Genomic DNA, 17,140 nt, shown 5'->3' with positions numbered 1-17,140 from the left:
TTTCACACAAAATCATTTTACAACTAGTCTAATAATAAAATGTATTGCAGTATATTCTTCTGTTATGGAAACACTTTTTGTCAATACAAAACAATTTACACCTTCCTCTCAGGTCCTCCCATCCCAGGTAGGAAAAGGTGCCAATATGACTGGTACGTGATACCCACAATAGGTTCTGGGATTAAGAAAACCACCCAGTACAAATACGATTATATTACTGTAAACTGCAAATGTTGATTTTTTTTTCAACTTGACTAACAAAAATCTTACTTATTTTACATTTATATGCCATTAAATTCATTTGCCTTAGTCGATAATCGAACGTAACTAAAAGCTGATAACTTACCACAAGCCACTTTAAACATTATGTGCTTACGCATGCATATTGACTATAAAGAACTGTTTTTGGTGTTCCCTAGTGTTACGCCTAAGAGGATCATGCCATGCCATAAGCTTATTTTATGATTGCATAGATGACTACGATTATAATAGTAGGCCTACTGACGACGACGATACTGAAATTGTGCTATCATATTTCAATGTCTTCTGTAATTTGTTTACTTTTTTATTGTTAGTTGGTAAGCTGTGTCAGCTACTGAAATATTTAGCGTCAATGGAATTGATGATAGCGAGATAGTATTTGGCGAGATGAGGCCGTGGATTTGTCATGGAATTATCTAACATATTTCTTACATTTCAGGAAAAATCCCAACTAGATAATCAGCCCACGTGGGAATCAAATACACGTCCGATTGCAGCTACCGGTTAGCAAGCAAAAAAAGGCAACTTTAGAACCTGTCTATATTTACACAGTTCTAGACAAATGTAGACCGTATTATCTTATTTTAAAATACTAAATTCGAAGTTTTTTGAAGTTTTAATTTGGATTAAGATGTATACAAAATTTGGCGAAAAGATCAAACCTCTATGTACGTCAATCTCTTAGATTTTAGTACATCCATGGTTGGCTAACAATGTTCACCCATCGCTTAGCGCACGAACGCTCTACCGACTGAGCTACTCCAGGAACCATACACGACACCGTCACAATTTTTCCTTTATATCCACACAACTCACAAGAGCTGACATGACGCCAGAACTCAGCTATGAGTGCACACAAATGCTGTGTGACTTAAATTGTGGCTTTCTGTTAACGTAAAATTGTGACGGTGTCGTGTATGGTTCCTGGGGTAGCTCAGTCGGTAGAGCGTTCGCGCGCTAAGCTAAGAGTCCCGGGATCGATACCCGGCTCCGGAACAATTTTTCCTTGAAATTATTCAAACCTGCTTTACAGGGAGCTACTACCTGAAAGTCAGATTTGCATAATGTTCACCCAGTTTGGTATTTTTCGATCACGGGTGCACAAAAAAGTCTAGTTAGACTGGAGTGCCTAGGAATGATCGATGTTGCGTGTCGACTGTGCTGCCCGCCTAAGCTGGCTCCACCATCTGTCATACTATGACACCATGCATTTCTCTCCAGCCATCAAATCCGTAGACTACCATACCTTTGGTCGTGCTGTCGTATCTCACATAGCTGCATCAGCCATCATGAGTGGTTCTCGTGTCCCATGTATATTTATGATTCGTCTAGAATTCACCACTATTGCCATCAACCAATCTTTGGGCAAACCACAAGGAACTTCCACCATAGCAGACCATCAATCCGGTGTCACGCAAACGCAATTGGTACCCTATTTTTCGAGACGGAAATGGTGATGGAAAAGGAATTGTGAAAAATGTTGGTGAAGTGACGAGGGGAAAACCCTGATAACATTGGCTTTCTTTCACCACAAATACATCTCCGCAATCGCCGGGATTTGAACTCAGATTCACAAACGTCGTTAGCCATCGCTCTGCGAACTGGGATATCAAGGCGGCTTACATAAGTCCTACATACAAACATATACAGACCTGTAGGCCTATGTACCTCTGGCTCCGGGTCCATAGAGAGGAAAATTCGTAACGGCGACAAAATTTTGAGAAAAGAAAGGAAATCGAGTTTAAAAAAAATTACATACCCAGATGCCGCTTTAAATAGCAGCATAATGTTAAATTATTGTTGTTACATGCTACTTTTCCTTACAGTTTGACTGCTAAATATCTAAGATTTGCGTAAAGTAGTTGGTGGAAGGACAGCAAAAATTTTTCGAGCCCATGGTCGTAACATTACCTAAATAGGGAACTGTAGGCCTACATACATACATACATACATACATACATACATACATACATACATACATACATACATACATACATACATACATACATACATACGTACATACATACATACATACCATGATATTAATACATGAATTAGATATTCATTAATATGGATAAAATATGTATGAAAACATTACTTAAGACTGTGAAAGAACAAAAATTATAACGTGCAGATTTTTTACTTCGCAAATATACGGTAAATTAGCACAAAATGGCCGGGCAGCTGGTGTTTAAATGACCGAGCGCGCGCGCGCCACGTGTTTTCGACCCGTCGGACGGGTGTCCGGGTGGTCTTTCTCGTAATTGACAAATTGGAATCTTATTAAGGATAAGACGCTACCAGTGTGAGAGAGATGGCAGCAGCAGCGGCTACATGTTTTGACAAGAGAGCGACCGCAGTGCCACCCAAGCAGATGGCGCGTGCTGCTACCACTGTGGTCCAGCGACCGAGCCTTGCCGACCCTACCCGAGCTCTGCCGACGATGAAACGTGCACCCAACTATGCAGCATCCTTCCGACCTGAGATTTAACGAGTGTAGAGGACACGATTCCTGTTCGCGTCTACCTTCATTCTCATTATGCGCTGTATAGGGGAAGCATTGGGGAGGTGAGAAAATATCACTTAAGACTTTTGGCTTATCTTACAGCAAGAGTATAAACTCATTCTTCCCTCTATCGTTTGGCAGATTTGATTAATATGAAGAGCATGTTAATCCAAGCTGTAAGCACACGGATTATTGGAATTTTCATTCGATAAATTGCTGCAGGTTATTATAAATTGACTTCCAGGAAATCATAAAAGCAACTTAATTGAATTAACCCAGTTTCTCATTGTTTTCTCCCATATTTTTATTTGTGGAAAGAAGCTTAGAAGTAAGACTTAATAGCTAAACACTTAACTATATCTCTATTTACGTATGAGGTAAATGGACTAAATATAGGTGCTGTAACCAGGGTGCGGATTAACGGGGGGGATGGGGGGATTTCCCCCCTGTTTGAAAGTTATCCCAACTCATAAATTCATATTAACATCCCTGCCAGGGATACTTCTATCCTCCCCTCACAAAATATAATTGTTTTAATACGAGTATATGTACTTTATAAAGTATAAAGTAAACAACGAAAATAATATTGATGTATTATCATCACCAGCAAGCTGACAACAATCAATAACTTAGAAATTACACATCTTATCTTAAGCCTGCTAATAGATATAATTATTAATATGATGAAGATGCAAGACAAGCAAGTCAGTGCGACCAAGCGTTGAGCCGTATTGAATGAGGATAATAATTTTTTATGTATGGTATTCTCTATCTAGGATTCTATCCCCCACTCATCAGAAATCTTAGTTCGCACCCTAGCTGTAACCTAGGGCGGAAACGTTTTAGGGCGAACAAATTTCACGCTCCATTGAAAGCAACATTTCCTTTACGCTCGGATACCTTACAGTTATTGTTGCAATGCCGTTTCTGCCAGCCAATTGGCAGAGCTGTATGCATGCTGATTTAGTGATTGCGTAGGTCGAATTAAAAGTGATTGTTATAGGAACGGAAGTTTATTGTATAATAAATTCAATCTATTTATAAGGAGCGAATCCTGAGTAAACAATGCAATGTTAGTTTTTTTTTTTTTTTTTTGCTTAGTTTAAAATGGATAACAGACGGAAAAGGTTAAGGGGAACCGAGTACTGTGTCACAGTGTTCTCTAGAGAGATCTTCAATGCTGAGAAGAGTAAAAAAATTACCTGAAGTCCAAAATGTCACTCGATCGCCTCAACAAGTCTGCTGTGCTCGGAATAGAAACATAACTAACAAGAACAGTTGACTAAGATGACCTGACGAATTTTTTTCGTGCAAGATCGATCAGTCACGGAGGAAGCCTAGGTATTTAAGCTATTGTAGCCTATGTTAAATCATTCAACTGTAAATGATAGGACCATAGAAAATATAGTTTCATTTCGTCAAAATAAAATTACAGAACTGCACTTATGACTAATGATACAAAGAAGAGCATTCCTTCATTAGGCCTACGTTAATATTACTCTATATTTCACTAGTCATTAACTTAGATTCACAAACCGTCAGAAAGTTTGAAATTCTGGTTAATAATAATGAAACAGAAATTAATTTTATTTGTTAGTACTATTTAATATAATTAAGCATTATGTTTAAATAAACGCAACATATTAGATTTTTTTAATATTTAAAAAAGCATAAAAATTGTAGAATAAGAATGTCACTGGTACATACATATGACATAATTAACTTTTTTTCTTACTTTCATTTGCAAAGATCGACAAAATCTATACAGCTCAGGACGTCAGAACTTTTAAATATGGTCCGACTCTAAGTCGAAATTTCACAAGACAATATTCTTAGTGCATATACCTATTATAGTGATGTAGATTGTAGATTAAGCGAATTACCTAAAGCCACGTTATCCCAATGTATATATATCGTCATCATTCCGGAAATCCGGGGCAACGAGTCCAGTTGGAATATATTATGTTCGACGAAGGCTATATTGCACGTCGAGTAATTTTCCTCGAGTTACGTCCATCTCCTCTGTTATTATAGTAATTATTCTCTATGGATAATTCTCTATAGACCACACAATGAAGGAAATGTATAAATTCGTACTGTCACTGTGATGTACTCATGATGCTCGGCAGATAACAATTGCTTATATCCACGAGAGGTACACATGGATTTGGTCTAAGGGAGCTAGAAATGATCAATACAAGGTTAATTAAATTGAAGTAATTACTATAGTCGTTTAATAAATGCAGCAATAGTCATATAGGTACAGGTCTAAACTCTTACTGTAGCAGACGTAATAAATATGCAGCCACGAAAACTAATCACGAAAATACAAACAGAAAACTAAAGCTAAAAGAGAGTCGTTTCAGAGATTCTCCTTCTCTGGTGTAATAGCCTAATTCAGGCCAAGATAGTCTTTTCCAAATGTTCTGACAGTAGCTGCTGTCTTCCAATATCCTCCTATTTTTCTTGTTCCGATGTTGTTGGCCCAACCATAGAGGGTATATGGATATTTAAAGTTTAACAGTGATTCGAAAACTTGTCGAAAATGGCCATAAAGTCATTTAAATATGCACTCCTGCTTACATGACTTACATGTCTGAAATTCAGGTTGTAGGCCATTGATGATACAAAAGGAGGGGTGTTCGGTCGGCACCTTGAGCCGGGTCCCGGCATAGCTCAGATGGAAAGAGCGCTCAGCGCATAAAGCTGAGAGGTCCTAGGTTTGATCCCCGGTGCCGAATCGAATTTTTCTCCAATAATACGTACCAGCCGTATTATTCTAACGACTTGAATTGTTTTTTATTAAGTCTGGGTATTTGTATAGGCTTACGGTGTACTCTTGGTTAGACCTGTACTTGATTCGCTTGTTCCTGAATCTTGTAGACTATAGGACCAAATGTTTTCCTCAGGATTTTTCTTTCGAAGTTGAACAGCTTATTCTCATAGGATTTCGTGAATGTCCAGCTCTCCGCACATAGACCTAGTTTAGGTATATATTTACCGGTCTGATCATTCATTCATAGTATTCTGCCCAAGGGTATGTCTTTCACTGCAAACCCAGCTTTCTCCAGTCTTTCCTATTTTCCGCTTTCCTCTTAGTCTCCGCATATGATTCATGTATCTTAATGTCGTCTATCGTCTGATATCTTCTTCTGCCCTGAGTTTTCCTTCCGTTCATCATTCCTTCGAGTGCATCCTTCATTAGGCGATTTATTCTTAGCCAGTGAATTTAATTTTCTCTAAAAAGGGGATAGTTTAGTTTACGACCGGAACCTTTTACCGCGAAAAGACTCATCATGCCATGTTTGCAGTTTTTCTTGGAAAAGATACTGTAAGTAGATACGGTAGCTGCCCGTTACTTTCCGCACCCTCTCTTTCGCATCTCAAAAGATCGTAGAGGGCTCTAACATAGAGGTGAAGAGAGTATATTAACTAATTAGGCTCTCCGAACTTCACCAAAATTCACCACAATGGTTAAATATAAGTTCTATCAGGATTTTTGATCCGATCAGAGACCCAATTAACTTTTGTCCCCCCTGTCTGATCAAAAATTTATCAACTTTGATCTTAGTGTTAGCTACTGTTAAAGAAATTGGGATATTAGCCATCGTTTCATTTCATAATAATCATTCAACTGTTACTATAATTCGATGTTGTTACTCTTATTCGATGATTGATCTCAGTTATGTTATTATTGTTTGTTATGTGACAGAGCGTTTAAATTGTATATGCTATTATTTCAAATTTGCATTCATTTACTTCCAAGTGTTTTAGATGTAAAGGTCAACCTGTTAACTTCCATAAATTTAGTTTTTTTTTTTTTTCATTTATTGTTGTCACAATTTCTTTAGTTTCTTTAGCTGCTCTAAGTCCTAGAATAGCCTACTTTAATATCTTAACTGGTAGATCTGCCCATAATAATTATCATCCGCATAGGCTAATATTGTGTCGACTTATTAATAAAAATTATAGTCTAGTGCCTTTAGTATCTATGTCAGATTTTGTAATAGCCCATTCCAGTGCAATATTAAACAGCTGACATGCAAGTGCGTCTGCTTGTCTCAGTCTTTTACCGGCGCTTAATTAGTTCAGAAATATGGATTTGAGTTTTAATTCTACATGTTCGTTCTTTAGGGTAGCTCTGATTGAGTTAATCAGTTATCAACCTGGAATTCTTCCATTAGTTGGAATGTGAAATAGAGCAATAATGACTAAACCTGTCTCTCTGACGGGACGTATTCGCTTTATACATCGTAATTTAACAATATGCGCTATTTGCATGTTTAACACTGGTAGCGTGTAGCCTAACGGTGACGGTAATGGAGGAAACTTGAGATCGGCGTTTCAGAAGAAATGTGCTCTGCAGTCGCTTTGTTTCATTCAATCTGGTTTTAAACGGTGAGGAGAGAAGGCGCGTGTATGTCTGGGGCGCAGTAAACCACCACGGAACACGGTTATGACGTCACAAATCGCGGCCCCTGGGCTCGCAGCGACGGAGACTTGAACGGTGGGTCAGACGCGAAACCTCGACTGGAGCTTGGCCGTGGTCCCATATTCGAGGCCCGTCGGCAGCAGATATGGGCAAGTTCACCTTGAGCAGCAGACAGTACATTTTTGTTTCTGCTGTCACTACCAAAGGAAGCCGCTTACAGTCTCAGACCAGGCATCTAAATCTAGGCCTATGTAGTGTCGGTTTCTATTTAGAACTGTGGAAATGATGCAGTATTCCGAGGTCTATTGCGTCATACTTTTTCTACTACTTTTACCTGCTATGTCTGCCGGACACACCTGAGGTTTTACGAGACGTTCTGCAAAAACACTTGCAGTCTCATGCGAAACGTTGATTCACAGAGAGCTCTGTTCGTAAGTCAGGAAACTATGTGGGTCGAGAAACATCAGATCGGTAATTTTAACTGAATAAGCTGGGCTTTACCTCTGATTGAGGTTCTGGCTGATATGTACATCTATTATCAGGCAGTACATCTCACTTGACGATACTTATATGTAGGAGGAAGAACAATTGTTTGTATGCATCTGCAGTCTGATTATTGTAATATATAGCTAATCGGTAATGTATTCAATGGAGGGGGAAAGGAACTGGCTACCTTACCGCATTATCTCCTGACCTAGTTGCCTCATAAGTGGTGCCTTGTTTGTATCATTTGTGAGGTTCAGACCTGTCTTCGGACAGTTAACTAAACAACAACAACAGCTAGACTTCTTTCACGTTCCGTAAATGTACAATTGAGGACCGTTTTTGCAAAACTTGCTAACTGAAAAAACTAAATTTTACAGGAGAGACAAAAAACTGAATGAAGACAAATAGGTTATAGGTGCAACCATCACACTTTGACACACTATAATGAAGAGAAATAATTCAATTTTACTAAGATAACTTTAACATCGTGTAGAGGCCTGCTTTATGTTAACGAATCCACCAAAATCTCAATTTTGCAAATTTTGCAGTTAGCAAGTTTTGCAAAAACGGTCCTCAATTTCATTTTCCTTCCGAATGAACTTTGTTAAGAATGTTTATTCCCCACTAAAACTCCATAGCCATCAGTCGAGTTTCAACTCACGCTGCGAACACGGCAACCACTACACCCATGTGGACTATCCATGGGCAGCAATTCGGCTTGTCAAAGAATGAGGCTAACGTGAAGGAAAGACAGTCGGAGCGTGAGTGTGACTTCTAGTTATGAGGTTAAGGGATGAGTGACTACTCGTTAACCTCCGTGCCCTCCATACGCCTGACCGCTCCGCGAGGATCCGAACTTGGCTCACACCTGAGCGGCCCCGCCTCCGCCAATCGCAGGTGAGAGGACCAGTGACGTCATGCAGGGGGAGTCACCTGGCGCGGGGGGCGGAGTTCGGGCCGGCCTGGCCGCGCGCCTCGCGGTTCGTCTGCACTCTGCAGTTCCCGCAAGACGCTCGTCCGCGCGTGACATGTGACCCACCCGCCATGAGGGCGGGGGCGCTGATGTGGGGGGCGCTGCTGCTGCTGGCGGCGTCGGCGTCGGGCTGCGGGCCCGGACGAGGGGGAGGGCGCCGTCCCGTGCCCCGCAAGTTGACCCCCCTCGTGTTCAAACAGCACGTGCCCAACGTAAGCGAAAACACCCTTCCAGCAAGCGGTCTCACCGAGGGGCGCGTGACCCGCAAAGACCCTCGCTTCAGGGATCTGGTGCCCAACTACAACGCAGACATCGTGTTCAAGGACGAGGAAGGCACGGGCGCCGACCGCCTCATGACGCAGGTCAGTGCTCGTTTGTTATCGGCTCCCAGTACTTATTTCCTTTAGTAGGCCTATCCATCGACTATCTTGAGTACAGTATTTCTTGTGCGGAACTATTTATTGTGCTTGCATGCCGTGCTCAGAACCAGTGACAGTGGAGAACCGAATATTTGTGGTTTTAAGCAGTTTGTGAAAGTTATTAGAATGGTAATGCTTTAATCTCTGACTTGTGTTTTAACCTGAGCTAACCTAACCTAGTTTTTATTAGCCTATATACTAATAATAATAATAATAATAATAATAATAATAATAATAATAATAATAATAATAATTTAATAAATTGAAACTTTGATCTCGCTACACACAACATGCCTGAATTGAATTGCATTCTTTCACTGAAAGTGAGAGACGGAATAACTTCAGAAATAATAAGCAATCAGTGACAGATTTGGTTTGTTCAGGTGTTTGGTTGCCTTGCGTATAGGCTTACCCTTTTGATGGGTGGGTAGGACGGTAGACAGACAGATTGCAGACGAGCAGATAGATTTGCCCTGGACCATAATGAGGAAAGTAGTGTCGGTGAATGAGCATAATAATAATAATAATAATGATAATAATAATAATAATAATAATAATAATAATAATAATAATAATAATAATAACTGGGTCCTTTATTCCGATTCATCCTCACAATTGAAAAGATTGCGAACCGATATCAATTACAAGTAGTATCTTACTGCCTGCAATTAGCAGAATGTTTTATTTATGATTTCCAATAGGTTTTGTAATGCTAGACGGCCTGATGACAAAAGCTTCCATGCAAGAGAGACTCAAGTCAGCCCAGCAATATTAACGACAACTCGTTTGCTGTGTCACCTTCTGCTATAGCTGTCATTTGTCATTCCCCGCTCTTCAGTTGTGAAGTGTGGCGTTGCTGTCGCGTGGCCGGACATCCCTGCCGCCAGAGTTTTATAAAGCCTACTTAAGCGGGCCTTATTAATTCTGTGCACTTGTTAGCGGCGAATCGGACCGCTATAAAGGGGCGCGCCCGCCACCCGGAGGCCTGGCTTTATTGCTCATTTGAGGTTAATTTTTATTGCGCCTGATGGACCGCGCAGATAATGAACTTGGGGGAAGCGTCCACTGGACCGGCCGAGAATTCAACAGACTTCCGTCGTATCTTATCACGCACGGCAGGCTGCCCAAAGTCTTCCTTCACTGCATAGGAGCACAGCAGCACTTCTAGTTGCATTTCTACGTGCCGGGACCTTTCTTGTAGTTAATCGTCACCCTTGTTTTTATTTTATTTTGTTTCAAATTGGTTATTTTACGACGCATTATCAACTGCTATGGTTATCTAGCATCTGAATGAGATGAAGGTGATAATGCCAGCGAAATGAGTCCAGAGTCCAACGTTGAAAGTTACCCAGCATTTATTTTTAATGGGTTGAGGGAAACTCCCGGAAAAAATCTCATCCAGGTAATTTATCCCATTGATTTGAATCCGGACCCGCTCGTTTCACAGTCAGGCATGCGAATCGTTACTACACAGTGGTGGACCTCGTCCTTGTTGGATCCATAAAGCAGAGAAACAAATTTCGAAAGAACGTAAAATAAATATATTAAAATAACGTTTTATTCACCTTTCAGTTCGTACTTCATTTTCTTTTGTTCCTTGAACCTTATTTTATGTTAGTTTGCCGGACCATAGTGCGTCGGCTTTCGATATTGGAGATTTTGGTTCAAATTCCAATGTGTAGACAAGTGGAATCAGTAATGGATGAAAGAGATGTTTTCGTAGATTTCCTTTTCCTCGGGGTACTCCCATTTCCCCTCTCACAGCAACCCTTTGTCATCTGTAAAATGAAGTAGGCCTACTGTATATGGACAAAACTTTTGGTATTGCACCGTATCATAGAAGCATAAAAGTGCAACGTTCCGGAGCTACATTACCAAGAGCTATTCTGCAGGACTAGAGAGGAGTGTATTCTGCACTGTAGGGGCTAAATTAAAATGTGTTTATTTTTTAATTCATTTAACTGTCTTTTTATAAGAACACTAATTTTTCTTCTTATTTAGAGTAGAAAATAGCTCTTAGTAATGTAATGTATTCAATATTTAGTATTTAGTATTTATTTATTTAACCTGGTAGAGATAAGACCGTCAGGCCTTCTCTGTCCCTCTACCAGGGGATTACAACTATAATATGAACAATAAAATATTTAGGGTTTGTCTTACCTCTTACCTGCATATGAAGTCGATAGATAGCTCTTAAATAAACTTTGAATGTTTACGCTTCTGCGAAAAAAGCTCAAAATTAAAAAAAAAATAACAACTTTGAAAGTCCTAAATAATACTTACATGGACAGAGTCATAATGTTACTTTGTTGTGCCAACGGTCCCCATGATAGATGACAGACGTTAACAATTACTCATCCACAAGAGCTATTCATGAAATGGAACTAGGGATGTCACAACAACAACATATATTACAAAGCATAAATCAAAGTAAAAGAATCATTTAACAAAGAGAGCAAAAATGACATAAGAACAACCAGTCTGATAGTTGATTTCATTAAATCTCCGGAAGCAAGGCGGTAGAGCTCCTGGACCTCATCGATGGAGGGGTCCACACTTGTGGAGTAACGGTTAGCGGGTCTGGCCGCGAAACCAGGTGGCCCGGGTTCGAATCCCGGTTGGGGCAAGTTATCTGATTGAGGTTTTTTCCGCGGTTTTCCCTCAACCCAATACGAGCAAATGCTGGGTAACTATCGGTGCTGGACCCCAGACTGATTTCACCGGCATTATTACCTTCATCTCATTCAGACGCTAAATAACCTGAGATGATGATACAGCGTCGTAAAATAACATACTGAAATAAAAAAAAAATCGATTGAGGGATAATATGTGTTGACCTCAATGCTCTGGCCGTTTTTCACACTTGGAAAGACCCGGTACTTAAATTTATGAGAGGTTGAGTGGATTCCGAAGGTGACATAGGAGTTAGTGAGGGATTATGCCTAATAGTTTCATCTCCGACCCGTGGTCTTACACACTAGTGATGCGGCCAGCTTGAAGTTCTTTGAGACTACCTGTTGTAAACACAGTTCACACATCAAGTGCTGTCGAACTGGAAATAAGACGCTTTTCAGATGATAGCTATCTAACAAAGGAACCTAGTTTAGTATCCGAAATATTCAACACAAGATTTGTGATGGATAGGACCTAAACAGACTATGTGGTAGGTTTTCTTAAAACACGTCAGTTCCACCGTCGTTTTACTTTTCGTCTGCTTTCACCTCCTTCGGACAAGAAAGCAAAGCCGTTGGGTACACATAATAGATTTACGAGTAGATAGGCCTAGCCCACTGCGATAAAAGAAGCTTTGTTCTTTAATGCATATTAATTAAACCAAAATTATACGTACAGGCCCGCCATTAATCCGTTCTCAACTTTTATTAGCACATGACGCCAATACTTATAAGAATTGTGGAGGTCTCTGATAGAAAAGAGAAAATCATATACATTCAAATTTTCATTGGTCCATCTATTCCCATGTATAGTGATGCTCTCCGTCTTACCTACATACATAACATGAGGCATAGAAATTGAAGACAGGTATTATTTAATACGAGTTTAGGTTTCCTCAAAACACTTCGGTACCAGTAGAACCTACTGGATGTAATACATGATAAAACAACGCTTTGTTCTTTATTAAAGATGAACTAAGGCACACTTTTATATACAGATTCCTCTTTACTTCGTTCTAAACTTTTCAAAACAGACGTCAACACAATATCGATTGGGGGCCTCTGGTAGAAAAGAGCGAGAACATGTAAATTAAAACTTGATTTATTATACGTAATTACTTATACCGGTATAATTTAATACGTGATCTGATTTCCTCAAATACTTAAGTAGGCCTACTAATGTAATTAGAATTGCCAGATTGTAGGCTACGGTTTTCCCGTATTTTAATTTTTATTTTACCTTAAAATACGTCTTCCGTAATTTGAGGGTTATCTACTTTTTTTCCTTCACAATATAATTATTTTTCAATTATGGAGTCTAATAGCCCTGTATACAGAAATAAAATCCAATATTGTGAGACCTTGATGTTGCTGTATGTCTCTTTTATATATACTTACAGAATTTTGTTAACTGATGAATTGTTTGAAGAGTTTGTGAATCAAAAGAACTGTTACCTAGTTACATGGATAAGGAAATCAGCGTTGATGAGAAGTAGATTGACTTTTCTACAGTGAATGTAGCAAAAGTTTCAAATATTGGAAGTAGATATATCAGGCTTCAATGCTTAATGTTGAAAGAGTTTTCTATTTAATGAAGTTTAAGTGATCAGATATAACAAATAAATGATATGTGGACTTGATAAAGGCTGAACTACAAATATTTCTCAACTCTAATCAGTCATGCAGAGAATTTATCTTAGATATTAAAAATAAGTGATATAAAATTATTTCAAGCTGCCAGATCATCTGTTAAATATAAGTGATGTCAGCAATGCTTCGTGTTTTCCTAGGTACGAATGGCTTCATAACACTTATACTGCAAATATATGTAGGCCTAACGTACAGGTTTCTGTCAGTGTGTTTTATAAGATTAAATGTCTAAAATAGAGTTAAGAATTAACACTAAATTATATGCTACTAAATTCCTCGTAGTTCGCTTGTTTATTTTCTGGTGAAAATCTAGTTTTTTTTTTCTAAAACAAATCTGGCCACCTTAGATGTAATAAATATGAAAGAATACTGTTATTTATTGTAGATTAGCCAATGCGAAATTCTATGCCGAGGTTCATCTTTACTTCATTGTCAACTTTTGCAGAAAGATGTGACCATAATACTTGTGGAGGCCTCTGGTAGAAAAGAGTGAAAACATATAAATTCAAAATTTTATTGGTTCACCGATTGTAGTTCACTTACGAGGTGCACAAACTGAAAATAAGTGAGTTAATCCGAGTTGAGTCGGAAAGCCGGCCGGTGACTTAGTTGTCAAGTGCTCGGCATTGGAAACCAACCAACCAGGCAACCTTACTTTCTGCGACTAATGTGGTGAAACCTGTTGATGAATGTTCTTTGTCTGCGTGCTGAGCGCCTTGCCCATCGAGCCGCTTTGTGCGCGCTCGCACACAAAGGAGCGATCTCCTTCCAAATTTGGAAGCGGCCGAGACGGGCCGATGCAGTATTGTCCGCAGCACGTTCCATCCACATAAATCACGCGCGGGTTCGAGCCTCGACTCCGACAACGCGGCTGGCGTTGAAATTCAATCACCGGACGGGCGCGTGACGTCACTGAGTAAATGTTTGGTACGCTATCGCCGGCCATTACGAGAGCAAACAGCTTCGGTTACAACACCGCGCCGGCCATCTTACAGGATGAGAGGCGAAACTCTCACAGTCTGGGCTGACGGCCATTTTAGACATTGTGAATGGAAATGGAATGCTTCGTACAGGGAAGGAGAAGGGGCGAACAGAGGCGGTTACGCCGCGGGCGAGGCGCCTTGTGTGCACCAGTGGCGTAAGTCGCACAGCACCGAATTCCTCAACATTATATTACACACCATATAACAAGACTGACTCTCAGGTTCAATTGAAGTTAATAATGCACATTAAGCGACTTTAACAGCGAATTCTTGTGTCAGGTCCAATGTTAACATGATTTTGTATCCTAGCAGTCACGTGTAGTTAACATATACTTTGCTAATTTGACATAGACCTGTGAAAATGATTATGAGGTTCTTGTAATTAATAATGCACATAAAGCGATTTTAACAGCGACTTCTTGTGTCAGTTTCAATGTTAACTGTATTTTGTATCCTAGCAGCTTACTTAGTTAACATATAATTTGCTAATTCGACATTAGAGAATGACTCTGAGCCTCATTTGTCATTAATAAGAATAGTGCAAGTAAAGTGATTTTAACAGCGACTTTCTTATGTCGGTTTTAGTGTTAACACTATTCTGTATCCTAGCAACCTTATGTAGTTAATGTACTCTTTACTAACTCGACATAATTATAAAACTGACTCCAAGATTCAATACTTGTAATTAATAATACATAGCCCTATTATAATGTGATTTCGACAGCGATTTTGTTATGTTAGTCTTCTTGATAAACGATTTTGCATTCCAGAAACCACGTGGCCTAACTTATAGCTGACGTACGCTATGCTAATACAACATAAGAGACTGACTCTGGAGTTCAATTGAAATAAAAATACCCTTAAAATGATTTTATTAGCGACTTTACTGTTAACGTGATTTTCTATTCTAGCAACTATGTATTATTAACATAAGTTACATTATGCTAACACAACATAAGTCTACTAGATTGACTCTGAAGTTCATTTAAAATTAATATTGTCCATACAATTACTTTAACAGCGATTTCAGTATGTTACCCTTAATGTTAACATTATTTTGTATAGCAACGAGGTTTAGTTGACATAAACTGGAGTAATACAACGTACCACAATTGGTCTGTTGATCAATTGAAATTAATAGTAGGGCCTACCTACCCATAAAAATGATTCCGACAGCGATTTTCTTACGTCAGCTGTTATGTTTACATGATTCTGCTTCCTAGAGACTATATGTAGTTAACATTGTTAGACCTAATATTATTCACCGACATAGCTTAGGCGGCAGCGCGTTTCTCTGCTGATTCGGGACTGCGCCAGGGTGTGGGTTTGATTCCCGCTTGGGTTGATCTTATGGTTGGGTTTTTCTAAGTTATGCAAGTCTAGTTTTTCAGGTAAAGCTCCCAGTGAAGCATACTTGAATAATTTGATGGGAAAAATTGTTCCGGGGCCGGGTATCGATCCCGGGATCTCTGGTTGATCGTACCAGCGCTCTACCAACTGAGCTACCCAGGAATTCCGCCCGACATCGTCTCAATTTTTCCCTTTATATCCACACAACTCAAACAACTCAAGCGAGCTGACATGATACCAGAGACCCACATCGAATGCACAGAAACTCTGTGTTAACGTACCTACAGTACAATAACAATAACTTCAGTAGGTCCTATATATGTATGTAGGCCTATGTATGTATGTATGTAATATAGGGTAAAGGTTGGTAAAATTGTGATACGAGTAATATTGTGGTAGTTCTTTTTGAGATTTTATTACAATTTTACTGAGCGAGAGGACGTGTTTTGTGAGGAACTTGTTCACGAACATTCCCTTAGTAAGTTGACGCAAAAAACTGATCTTCCTCTCTCTCTCAGTAAAATTGTAATAAATTCTCAAAATGAACTATCACAATATTACCAAACTTTACGCTATGTATGTATGTATTTGTTTATGTTTTATTTTAGTTGGCTATTTAACGACGCTGTATCAACTACTAGGTTATTTAGTGTCGATAAGATTGGTGATAGCGAGATGATATTTGGCGCGATGAGGCTGAGGATTCGCCATAGGTTACCTTGCATTCACATTATGGTTGGAGAAAACCTCGGAAAAAACCCAACCAGGTAATCGAACCCGCGTCCGAAGGCAACTTCAGATCGGAGGCAAGCGCCTTAACCGACTGAGCCACGTCGGTGGCTTGTATGTATGTATGTATGTATGTATGTATGTATGTATGTATGTATGTATGTATGTATGTATGTATGTATGTATGTATGTATGTATTTATGTATGTATGTATGTAGATTATGTATGTATGTATGTAGATTATGTATGTATGTATGTAGATTATGTATGTATGTATGTATGTATGTATGTAATATAGTGTAAAGGTTGGTAATATTGTGATACGAGTAATATTGTGGTAGTTCTTTTTGAGATTTTATTACAATTTTACTGAGCGAGAGGACGTGTTTTGTGAGGAACTTGTTCACGAACATTCCCTTAGTAAGTTGACGCAAAAAACTGATCTTCCTCTCTCTCTCAGTAAAATTGTAATAAATTCTCAAAATGAACTATCACAATATTACCAAACTTTACGCTATGTATGTATGTATTTGTTTATGTTTTATTTTAGTTGGTTATTTAACGACGCTGTATCAACTACTAGGTTATTTAGCGTCGATAAGATTGGTGATAGCGAGATGATATTTGGCGAGATGAGGCCGAGGATTCGCCATAGGTTACCTTGCTTTCACATTATGGT

At 39.2% G+C, this 17,140-nt stretch overlaps 1 protein-coding gene across 1 annotated transcript in view; it reads left to right on the top strand.

Annotated features, from left to right (window-relative positions):
- Positions 1–8,647: 8,647 nt before the first annotated feature.
- hh (hedgehog signaling protein) overlaps positions 8,648–17,140 on the top strand; it is a 154,485-nt gene continuing 145,992 nt past the window's right edge. Inside the window, exon 1 of the mRNA XM_069825721.1 lies at positions 8,648–9,020. Within this exon, the coding sequence (XP_069681822.1) occupies positions 8,730–9,020 (291 nt within the window). The 5' untranslated portion in view covers positions 8,648–8,729. The remainder of the gene's footprint in view (positions 9,021–17,140) is intronic.

Source organism: Periplaneta americana, chromosome 5 (genome assembly GCF_040183065.1).
Source record: "Periplaneta americana isolate PAMFEO1 chromosome 5, P.americana_PAMFEO1_priV1, whole genome shotgun sequence".
NCBI lineage: Eukaryota > Metazoa > Arthropoda > Insecta > Blattodea > Blattidae > Periplaneta > Periplaneta americana.
Note: the sequence above shows the minus strand (reverse complement) of the source record. Positions and strands in the feature narration are given on the sequence as shown.